General features: G+C 41.7%; 1 protein-coding gene across 1 annotated transcript in view; it reads right to left on the bottom strand.

The window, feature by feature from the left end:
• Window positions 1–12,281, bottom strand: part of TRPV3 (transient receptor potential cation channel subfamily V member 3) — a 40,609-nt gene that overhangs the window by 1,346 nt on the left and 26,982 nt on the right. The window contains exons 10-17 of the mRNA XM_069761080.1: window positions 11,042–11,200; window positions 9,103–9,201; window positions 7,807–7,880; window positions 5,238–5,403; window positions 4,538–4,604; window positions 2,723–2,997; window positions 1,461–1,573; window positions 1,139–1,218 (exon numbers count right to left, since the gene is read on the bottom strand). Of these exons, the coding sequence (XP_069617181.1) occupies window positions 1,139–1,218; window positions 1,461–1,573; window positions 2,723–2,997; window positions 4,538–4,604; window positions 5,238–5,403; window positions 7,807–7,880; window positions 9,103–9,201; window positions 11,042–11,200 (1,033 nt within the window). The remainder of the gene's footprint in view (window positions 1–1,138; window positions 1,219–1,460; window positions 1,574–2,722; window positions 2,998–4,537; window positions 4,605–5,237; window positions 5,404–7,806; window positions 7,881–9,102; window positions 9,202–11,041; window positions 11,201–12,281) is intronic.

Genomic DNA, 12,281 nt, shown 5'->3' on the forward strand with positions numbered 1-12,281 from the left:
TCGGCGTCACACACGCCGATTCAGTGATGTCAGCGGGAGATCCAGCGACAAAATAAAGTTTCAAACGATCTGCTACGACGTACGATTCTCAGCGGGGTCCCTGATCGCAGTAGCGTGTCAGACACAGCGAGATCGTAAGGATATCGCTGGAACGTCACGGATCGTGCCGTCGTAGCGACCAAAGTGCCACTGTGTGACGGTACCCTAAGACTGGAGGCTAAATGTTTGTTATCTGAAATAGCTCGAATCACAGCAGTTACTCTATGTGGCTGGCTATATAACTCCCTGAGCACTTTTCTCTATTCCCTCTAAGCTGGCTGCTGTGGAAATCATAGCGAGAAAAGGTATATCCAAGACTTTCTGAATCCTAAGAATTAACACAGTTAGACAACTAACTAAGACAGTTAGTTGCTACCTACCTGCCTGTTGTGCCCTGCACTGTTCCTCCCCGACACAGAGAGGTGACAGACCGCTCCTGCCGGCGAATCAGCTGCCTCAGTTGACATCAGATTGGAGTCTTCTTTTCTTCCCTGCTCTGTCGACAGGGTGGGACTTCCGACGTCATTCTGATTGACAGCCGTCTACCCCAGTTAGGCAGTGGGAATCCAGCTGTCATTCAAAGTGACGTTGAAAGTTCCGCCCTGTTAACAGAGCGAAACCTCAACTCTTTTGACCTGATGCCAGGAGAAGCAGCTAAACCACTGGCAGGAGTGCTCCATGACCACTCTACAGAAAGTTATAGTTGTAATTGGGTTCATTAACTGTTTTTTTATTGTGCTGTATTAGTTCTCTTCTTTACAGATCGGTTAAGTTATAGGGAACCCCAGCCTGATTAAAAGTGCGGGGTTCAAAAGCTTCAAGTTTCGCCTCTGAATGAAGTTAACCCTTTGATTACATCTGTTGCAACCAATGGGATAACTTCATTCAGAAGCGAAACTTGAAAGTTTCCAACCTACCATGTGAAATTTATAATACAGATGTCTTCATATGTGACAGAGGTGCCTATTGACTCTCTGAGCAAATGGTCTCCAAAAGAGCGACTGCTACCTTGGCACTTGATGTAGCTACCCTCCTCCAGCCTCTTCATATTTTGCTTGACCCAAACACATTTCTCTTTATAAAAATCTCATGTACATACCAGAATACATTTCAGACCCGGGTTCTTCATTTATGCAGGTGACATGATTATGCCATTCTGTCCATTTCACTTCATTTATCCTGTTCAGGAAGTGACAAGGTATTAATAATCTATAATTAGTGGGTGGAGTGTACGTCACATACAGTTATATCTAACACCAGAATCACTTCATGCCTCAATTTCGTTTTTTTAAGCTTTTATTCTATAATAGTTTCCTCTGCAATAAGTGCATTCACCATATAATAATAATAATACATAGCAAGCTCCCCAGAGAGGCGCAAACATCTTGTCCAAATAAGTTATATAATTCATGAACCCTCACCTTAGACATGCTCTGTTGTCATTTTTGGACACGGTGCATGATTCTCCGAGCTGAAATTTAGCCTTTAACCAAATTGGTAAACTCTTCTCAAACTCCAGAATGGTCCGAGCTCTCTGCAAGTACAGAATCAAAGGGAAAATTATTGTTATATTTCCAGTTATATGAACCAGGGGTGTTACTACAATAAAAGCGGACCATTGATGGAGAAAACAAGGCCAGACCAGATTGATTGCATTTCCTGTGGGTGGTGGGTATTGTGTAAGGATCCCTTCTATGGAGGTCCGGCAAACCCAAGATTATGGAAAGGAGAGAGTGGTAAAAAAGCACAAAGTTCTCCTGTTCCAGGTGGCTAGGGTTGCGGTAGTGTTAATCACATCAGAAAGGAGCCCCTTCCTAATCTTTACGGGGCACCCTCATATCTATGTTCTTCACCAATTTGAACACTGATGTAATGAGTTGTATGATATTGAGTAGGGTTCACACATCTCTAGTATAAAGCAAGGTCATCCCTATGGTAGAAGCAATGACAGGAAGTGTTGTCATGAAAGCTTAGGAATGGAGATGGTACGGGCCTTGGGCCCCTCATTTACGGGGCTGATAGTTTTTCCCATTTTCATATTTATTCTTCTATCATTTGTATGGCAGTTAAGGAAATAGTTCCATATTATCAGCAACTTTATCTTTCCCCACAATCTTATTTTGTAGATATTATACTACTAATAAAAATCAGAAACCAAGTGAGAACTAATGTAAAGGCAATTGTAATTCTAGAGATCCTGATTCCAGTGCTGTGTCATGTGCTGGGCTGTAGCTTTGATAGAATCATGATTTTATCTTCTGCAGCTCTGCTAGTCTTCTCACAGCTGATCGCTGTCTAATACTGCCCTTGCCATCATTTAAGAGCTTTCTCCCTACACTTTGCATAGGCAGAATGCTTCCAATCAGTGGACTGAGGCAGAGATGGCCAGAGCTCATCATTGTGAAGACTAGCAAAGTTGCAGATGATAAAGCACTGGTTTGTCAAAAATATTGCAAGCAGCCCAGTAAGTGACACATCACCGCCAAAATTATCTCTACATTATGCTGCTCTCTGAAAAAGCAGCAAAAACCCAGTCACGGATTCTCTTTAAAAACTTCCCATAGTTTTCTGATGAGTGAAACTTTATGGCCGAAGTCTCAGGGTGTGCATCCCATGTGGATCAGAAATAGTCCTAACTAGTAAAAAGGTAGAAGAAAGCTATCCAGCAGAACTTTGCACTCACCTGTATTCTCCATATGTGCTCACTTTCTTTGGAAATCTTTTCCACAGTTTCTCCCATCAAAGCAATTAGCATATTTAGAAGAAGCACAAATGTAAGTATAACATAAGCGATGAGAAGAAGAAGGGACAAGACGGGGAATTTAGAGTCATGCTGCATCTCCAGGTCTCCGAGCCCAATCGTCAGCTTAAATAGCTCCACAATGGCCGTGCTGAAGCTCTTGTAGGCGTTACATTCAATATTATCATCAGTGCAGTTTTCAATGAGAGAAGCCAGAGCTGTTCCAAAAAGACAAAAAAAGATTATTGTCTTATGTATCACTCTTAAGTTCTTAGTTAAATATTTCCTTAAAGGGACTCTGTCAGCAAAGGATGACTGTTCAAACTAAGTCCCACTGCTCGATGCTTCATGGCAGGGCCAATTATTCACACCTTCCCACCAGCTTGGTTTCCATCTATCTCTATATCTAGCTGCCGGACTTAGTTTGAACAGTCATTCTGTGCTGACAGAGTCCCTGTAAATTTTATTTCAGATTAACCTAGTCACTTGTGAGGAGCCTCCCTCGAGGGGAGAATACATCAAACATGCGGGCAAGGTCATAGCCTTAGAAAAGGGAGTATATCAGAAAAGAGGGAAAATGGTTCTGTATGACAAATTGTGGACGCCTTGGTTGGAATTGGGTTAGGAGGAGATTAAGGGAAAACAGGCCTGAGGAGGTTTCGCCTATAAAAAAATGGTATATGAATTCATAGTGAAGGACATTATATTATACTAAAGTATATAATGCTACAAGACATGTTAAAAGAAGGACGTGAGCTGTCTAAGTGGGAAAGGGGGGAGGGATGGGGATGAAGGGGGGTGGGATGGGTAAGGGGGGGTTAATGCTGGGGGGAATTGAAAAACACATGTGTTATTGTTAAATGTTTATTGCATTTTATAATCAATAAAAATCTATTGGATTAAAAAAAACCTAGCCACTTGTCACGGGTGTGTCAGAGACTGCAGACCTTTGCACTGCATCTGTCTCAGAAGGTCTCAGCAGTTTGCTTTGCAGACTTTTGCCTGGTCCTTCTGACGCTAGGACAAAGTGGCCACCTCCCCCTTCGACCAGCGTTTATCCCTTCTTTCCCTAAGCATGGCTTACCGCTAGGGTCTGGAAGGGATTAGGTATCCTGCTCGGCGATAGGTGCAGAACCTATTTAGGGTCTCTTAGGGCAGTGATGTTAGATCTGCCTAGTGGTCTCCACTCCCAGCTTTCCTAGTGTTTCGCCCGCCTTCCCCTTAACCCTTTGTGTTGCACTTAGTCTATCCTACACTGTGTGTGACATCACTTATTATTGACCCAACAGGCAAGAGTTATATACAACTTAAAGGAAATTTAGTGTGAAAATTGCAAGATTTATTTATTTTTAAAATATAGATATGAAAATATTTTTCTTTTAACATTTATTTAATATACAGATATAATTTATACAATAGGTAATTTTCTGATGCCATATTTGATTTAAAGCTGCTTTGAATAGATTATTTGGGATATATCCAGTGCTAAATGTTCATGGGGAATGGATTAAGCAGGGCCCATTGCAACCAGGTTCATTTTGAGGGCTCTCTATCTATTTATGTCTGGGCCTTTGTCTTCATGAAGTGGAAAGGAAGACTATAGAGAAAGGACTATGCAACTTCTTGTAACTTAGGCATTGCAAAACCACTCAGTCATTGCTAAGAGTAATATAAGCATAAACCAGACAAGAGCTGTATATTTTGCTTGTCACAGCCAAACTTAGATGAAAGTCTTGAGGTTAAATAAAGGATACGTACCCACTCCAAATCCAAAAAGAAATAAAATGTACACAAATAAGAACTTGAGAACATCATTCAGGATGACCTGGAAGAAATGAGGGAAACTATTAAAATATAACAACATATCCTTTATGTCAGTATAACAAAGCCATTGTCATCAACTGTGGCATAATAACGCTATTAGTACAGAACTACAAACTCTTAATTATGGGTACAAAAGAAATTGGAAATTGGAATGTTGGCCATAACAGATGGCCATAATAAATCAGATGTAGCACCACATTTTTTCATTTCGCACTAGTGTCCAGAATTGTGTCATCATTTTGAAAAACCACATTGCAATTCAATAAAAAGAAGGATTCCCCTAAGATATTTTCACATGTCAAATCTATAGGACTCACTGCAGAATCTGTAGAATCTGCTTCAGAGACAGTGAGGGCACCAGGCCTCTGATCTTACTTGGATATTGGGACTATAAAACTTTCACACCACTAATCTAAGACACATTGCCCAATGTCTTACTACTTTTGACTGAGGGCCCAGCACGAGGTGTTCCAAGAAGTATCAAGTTGGCACACGTTTTCATGGATTATTATTAAGAGAATGTATATTTGGTGGCATAAGAAAGCATAAAATAATATCATTGCTATTTTACGTGCTGTAAGTGGTTGATATGTCAGTATTGATCACTCTCATAAATCGGCAATCCTCTGCTTACCTTTTGGATCATAACACTGTAGATTCCCAGGGATTGAAATCCTCTTGTGTAATACAACATGTTTGCCCATCCAAGTGCCATGGCTAATACAAGAAAAGCCAAATATTCTTTGACACCAAAAAGGTAACAAAAAACTGACGTTATAACCAGGATCGCTTGGATGAAACTAGAAAGGAAAAAGACATCATGAAGAAAAATAGATTTGGGGATTGTGTGTAAGATTTTAAGATCTACATTATATTAGTTTGTTTCTAATGCAAACTAAAGCCTACATATTGATATCGTGCTGTTTATAGCTAAATTATGACTAGCAAAACACTATATATATTAGATCTATATGAATTAAGCATTACTCCATGCTTACAGGTGTGTCCTAAAGATTCTTGGCTCCAATGTGAAACCTGTAACAATGCTCCTCACCTACCATGTGCCATTAATACTGATAGTGTCACTAAGCCTCCTCAGACAGGAACCAGCTGTGACTGCCACTTCGGCGCTCTCCACAAGAAGAATCTTTACTCCTAAAGGTACCTTCACACTGAGCAACTTTAGAATGATAACGATAGCGATCCGTGACGTTGCAGCGTCCTGGATAGCGATATCGTTGTGTTTGACACGCAGCAGCGATCTGGATCCTGCTGTTACATCTCTGGTCGGAGCTAGAAGGCCAGAACTTTATTTCGTCGCTGGATCACCCGCTGACATCGCTGAATCGGCGTGTGTGACGCCGATCCAGCGATGTCTTCACTTGTAACCAGGGTAAACATCGGGTTACTAAGCGCAGGGCCGCGCTTAGTAACCCGATATTTACCCTGGTTACCACTGTAAATGTAAAAATAAACAAACAGTACATATTCACATTCCGGTGTCTGTTGCGTCCCCCGGCGTCAGCTTCCCTGCACTGTGTCAGCGCCAGCCGGCCGTAAAGCAGAGCACAGCGGTGATGTCACTGCTCTGCTTTACGGCCGGCGCTTACACAGTGCAGGGAAGCTGATGCCGGGGGACGTGACAGACACCGGAATGTAAGTATGTAGTGTTTTGTTTTTTTTACATTTACAATGGTAACCAGGGTAAACATCGGGTTACTAAGCATGGCCCTGCGCTTAGTAATCCGATGTTTACCCTGGTTTCCCGGGGACTTCGGCATCGTTGGTCGCTGGAGAGCTGTCTGTGTGACAGCTCTCCAACGACCACACAACGACTAAACAGCAACGCTGCAGCGATCGGCATCTATATCACTGCAGCGTCGCTTAATGTGACGGTACCTTTAGATTTCCTGTCCAAGACCTCTTACCCAGCCAAAGTTGTTCTCCTGCTTTGCATTAGTGAGGGGAAAAAACCCTGAAACATCTATCTATAAATGGAATTTCTAGTTTGGCTTTTTATATCAAGTCTTGTGATGCGACAAGGCTATTTAACAAGTCAATATTGACTTTAAGGGTATGTGCACACGTCAGGATTTCTTGCAGATTTTTAGCATTTTGCAAGCGTAATTAGCTTGCAGAATGCTAAAGTTTTCCAAGCGATTTGTAGCATCGCTTGGAAAACTGACTGACAGGTTGGTCACACTTGTCAAACATAGTGTTTAACAAGTGTGACCAACTTTTTACTATAGATGCAGCCTATGCCGCATCTATAGTAAAAGATAGAATGTTTAAAAATAAAAAAAATGGTTATACTCACCCTGCAGACAGCCGATCTCCTCAGTGGCGTCCATTCCTATAGATGGTGTGTGTGTGCAGGACCTTCGATGACGTCGCGGTCACGTGAGCGGACGCGCGACCAATCACAGGACCGCGACGTCATCGCAGGTCCTTCACACAGACCATCTATAGGAACAGAAGCGGCAGCATGCAGCGCAGAGAGGCGGGAAGACACCGGGGCCATCAGAGGGTAAGTATATGACTATTTTTTATTTTAATTCTTTTTTTTTTTACTAATTATATGGTGCCCAGTCCGTGGAGGAGAGTCTCCTCTCCTCCACCCTGGGTACCAACCGCACATAATCTGCTTACTTCCCGCAGGGTGTGCACAGCCCCATGCGGAAAGTAAGCAGATCAATGCACTCCTAGGTGTGCGGAATCCCCGCAATTCTGCATTTTTAATGAACATGTTGCTTTTTTTTCTGCAATGCGATTTTTTTGCGGAAAAAAAGCAACATTTGCACTAGAAATGCGGAACACACTGTAATTAATAGGAGGCATATGTAAGCGGTTTTTTCACGTTTTTATCACGTTTTTATAGCGAAAAAAACGTGAAAAAAACGCGAAAAATACTGAACGTGTGCACATGGCCTTGTGATTACTATCACCAATGGGTGGCACTAGGGTTCAAGTCCTTTCCTCCTCTCTGAAGAGGCTATTTGCATATTTAGATTTCCAGACGAGCGGTGCATAGCCTATAAGTCTCCTTACACCATCTTGAAGCTATCCACAAGGAACAATGTTATCGATTAAAGCCCCAGTATATAATGAGATGGTTAATTGGAACAGGTGCTCAAGTTGCAAGTCAAATTGATCTAAGAAAGGACATGACATTTTTAAGTCATACATTTAGCTTTATTACTTACAAGAGAACATGAAACCAGGCGTCGGACAGAACTGAACGAAGATCTGAAGACCTCACCAAGAAAATGACCACACCCTATGGAAGAACAAAGTAGGTATTTAGTGTTAATTCAAGAAATGCGTAAAAGATTTAAACAATTTTGGACCCGCATCCAATTCTTCATGTCATGAGGTCGTGGGATCTAGTAAGTGATACAGGCGCCCAGGATGCTGAGCAAAGAATTTTCAACACAGAAGTGAACTCTGCCCTGTACATCTGTCGGGCTGGGACAAACTGGGCCAAAAAAGGGTAGTTTGAATCTTTCTGCTCACCTTTAGTTAATTCATTTTACCAATCTATTGTAGCAAATTGGTTTCCAATTGAAATGAAATGCAAAAGATAAAAAACAAAGAAAACAAAAGATGATGTGCCAATCATCTACATGACTGCTGCAGCCAATTACTTGCCTCAGCAGTGAGGTCAGCATGTACGGTATTAGACAGCTAAGGCCAGTGATTGACTGCACTGGTCAGGTAGGGGTACACAACACTTCATCAACGGAGGAAAATTAACAAAGGCTGGTAGGGATCACCAGAGCTTTGGCTGTAAAGTTACACCAGTGGTTTTTTTTTTTCATTTTTTTATTGTATTTCTCCTGATGTTTTTTTATTTTATTGCATTTCCTCCTGTTAGATTTACATCTTCAAATTTTGGACAATTCCAAAAAGTACCCTACTAAAGTAATGCTAAAGGGAGCCTGCCTCATGATTCATTCTCCATGAACCACGGGCAGTATGAATCAAAGACTGGCTCCCGTATTGAAAACTTTGTGGTATTTTAGAGAACAACATGGTTGCAGCAGGGGATGAGGTGACTAGTCCAAGAGGTGTGTCCAAGAGCCAGACAGAAAGCTGGTGAGGATGTACCTCCTGGACTAGTCACCTAGTCTCTGGTTGTTTTTAAACTTTGTTTTTCTCAGATGTTTGGAACACAGGAGCCCGTGGTGGAGTAACATGAATCATGACAGCTCCCCTTTAGGGAATAATTTTTAATTACATTTTCACAGTTGTTTGCTACCATGAAAAATGTATACAATGAGTAAATAAATATTGCAAATTAAGGCAAAAATGTGAATCAGGTTTTTACACTGGTTTATACACCCATCTAATTGCTCAGTGTACAGAATAGGAGGCTATGTCTCCGCCACATCAAGCTAGGAAATATGCAAATAGTTGGGAAGTCCAATAAAATGACATCCACAAGTGTGATTCATCTACATAATAACACATAGTAATTCAATAACTCTGTCATTACTCACCTCTTTGATCATTAGGTATGTAGCACATACAATAATAAACATTTGTCCGACTAGCTGTAGCCAACCTCGATCATATGTCAAGCTTAGGGGATACAGAGCCTGTGGTTAAGGAGGAGATGTGTTAGTGTTCATTCTATATGTACAATAATGGTATAATCTATGTCATTAATTAACAATATTATGCAAAGACCAAAAAATCCCCTTGTAAATTACTCACTTGTGCTTCCTAAATTTTAATAATATGAATCTTTATTATAAAGAAAATACGAGAGCCTACACAAAACAAATAAACATGTGAAAGTACACATATTGTGCCAGAATGTGTTTCCTAGACTAATATTTGGCACTGGGATATAACCCATATTTACCTGCAAGACAATCAGCAGAGACATGTAAATATAATGAATACCTGAAATAGGTATAGATAAAGACTAAAGTGCTCTAAGGTGAAAAGTGTGGGGTCCTAACTCCCATATGTCACTTTTTATGTGAAGCAATTCCCCTGGCGTCATTATGCACTTAGCACTTTATTGCACAGTGTTGCATTCTTTTGATACTGCATTATTTATGTATTATTACCTGTAAGTGTGTATTGCACCCTCTACATTATTGGATACTATTTGACATCACTTTAGGGGTAATGTCTATTTTCAAATAAATATGCAGGACCATGGTCCAGCGGCCATGTCAGTAGTCCAGAGCACTACAAAACACCTCCTATCTGCATCCCTGGCCTTTTTCTGAGTTTTAGGTGTGTTGTAAAATCATTGTTGCAGTGTGGCACGCAAATTATGTCATTTGGGGCCTACTAAGCTGAGGAGGTGCCAGGTATGCCTCCTGAGGAAGCTATACATGCGAAACACACGTTGGTGTCAGTGGCCGGTGTAGGTCTCGATATTCTATGTCTATGTGAATCTGTCACTTATGTAATCAATGTCGGTATTGGACCAGGTGCACTGATAGTGATTTATATTTGATATCTGATAAAATGAATGTCCATAACTTCAATTTGTGATTTATACGTACATTTGGATATTGTAACTACAATATATAACAATATACATTCTCTGAGGTCCATCCTATATAATAATCACCAGTTGGGACTTTCGGCCGCTGTCCCTGAATCCAATAATTCACTGCAGCAGTGTCACTTGCGCCTGTGCAAGTGACATACAGGGTGTCAGGCAGTTGCTGGCCGGTGCTGTGGGTGTCTCCGGTGCCCAGCGGTGCTGCGTGGATGTACGGCGCTGCCCGGGGCACTGCCGACATTTTGCGACAGGCCATAACTCCGGCACTTCCACGGTTCCATGTGCGGTGGTCTCCGGGAACATGGCCACCGCTGGGGCGGCGCATGCGCAGATGGTGATCTCAAGACCAAGATCTCGAGAAATCTCATCTCTCGAGATCTTGGTCCCGAGATCACCATCTGCGCATGCGCCACCCCCACAGCAGCACAAGACCCCCGCAGCAGCGCACCGCACATCGGAGCCCCCCTCATAATTGCCTACGGCCTGGAGCATCACCCCACTCCTACCTCCTCCAGCAGCGACCCTGGGACCATGCTTCACCGCAGCCACCACCCCAGTAAGAAATAAGATGCAAGGATTATAAGAAGCACCATCATTTTATTAAAAAATATTTTTTTCTTATTTTTCTCCTCAAAATTTGGGGTGCGTCTTATAATCTGGAGCGTCTTACAATCCGAAAAATACGGTATGTTGGAAAGTGCAAAGGTTATGAGACATGTCCACTGCACCTGTCAGCACCACTAAGCATACACAGATGTTAATTTCACCGCACTCCCGATGGGATAGCATCGGGCCTAGTTCTAGTATGTAACAATATGGACTATGACCCAGGGGTTGCCCTGATGAGACGCTCTATTGAGGCACCACTTAGGCTGCATATTTAATTATATATTTAAATAGTAGAGCTGTACCTGTTCTCCACGTGGTCGGTAGTAACAGACTAAGGTAAGGACAACGTTGTACGTGAATGATAGAAGAAAAGACAAAAAGAACATGTATCTTGCAAACTTTTTCCATTTCATCTGAAGAAGAGTATGAAGAGGCTCCAAAGCTAACAGCTCATGGCGATTCTAAAAGAGAAAAAAAAACATGTAAATATATGTATTGAATAATAATATAATATAATGTATGATATACGGTAATATATTGGGCCTCAGTAAACAGGTCTTGGATTTACAGCTGTCTCTAATTTCATACAAAAGTTTATTATAACCAATTCTGCATGAATCTGAAATCTAAAATGTGGGTATTTTACATCATGTGTCGTGTTAAGACTCTTTGAAAGATAGTTAAATGTAGAAAACCAAATGTGCAGTGATGTGTATATGGGCACTAAATTTATACATGTAAGGCTACGTTCACACTAGCGTTCTGCTAGTGTGCGTCGCCTTAGCGTCGGGCGACGCAGCGGCGACGCACGCGTCATGCGCCCCTATGTTTAACATGGGGGACGCATGCGTTTTTGTGTGTTGCGTTTTGCAACACTTGCGTCTTTTTTGCCGCTAGCGTCGGACCAAGAAAACGCAGCAAGTTGCATTTTTCTAGCGTCCGATTTTCGGCAAAAAACGACGCACGCGTCACAAAACGCAGCGTTTTTGCGTGCGTTTTGCCGCGTTTTTGTGTGCGTCGTGCGTTGCGTCGCCGACGCAGCGGCGCGCAACGCTAGTCTGAACGTAGCCTTAGTGTTTACCTCTAGTTTATTAAAAAAAAGCCTTAAGTTTAAGTCTGCAATCTACATTACTTTACTCAGACCACCTGATATGCAATTTTCAGCCTGATCCAATTTTCTTTTTTTTTTTTCTCTGGTGGGAGTATCTTTCCAGTAATATAATAAATTAGGTCACTTATCAGCCCAGCTTCTATCTTGCACTTATTTACATTTTTCCTCCTTATCTGTACCCTGTTTTCCCTTCCCTCCCTGAGATTGTACATGTTTTCTCGAATTCCCACTGGCGATCCTTCTCCTCTCTATGGTTGTTTCTAACACAGAGAGGAGGGACGGGAATAGCAGAAAGAACTTTCTCTGACGGATTTGTATCGGTTTTGCCTAAGCTTTCAGCTAGAAAAGGACTTACAGACACACTCTGCAGCAGCAAAGTAATAGAAATAAAACAAGACTTTTTAGAAAGTAGCTTAACTTTGCGTTTAGAC

Source organism: Ranitomeya imitator, chromosome 3, assembly GCF_032444005.1.
Source record: "Ranitomeya imitator isolate aRanImi1 chromosome 3, aRanImi1.pri, whole genome shotgun sequence".
NCBI lineage: Eukaryota > Metazoa > Chordata > Amphibia > Anura > Dendrobatidae > Ranitomeya > Ranitomeya imitator.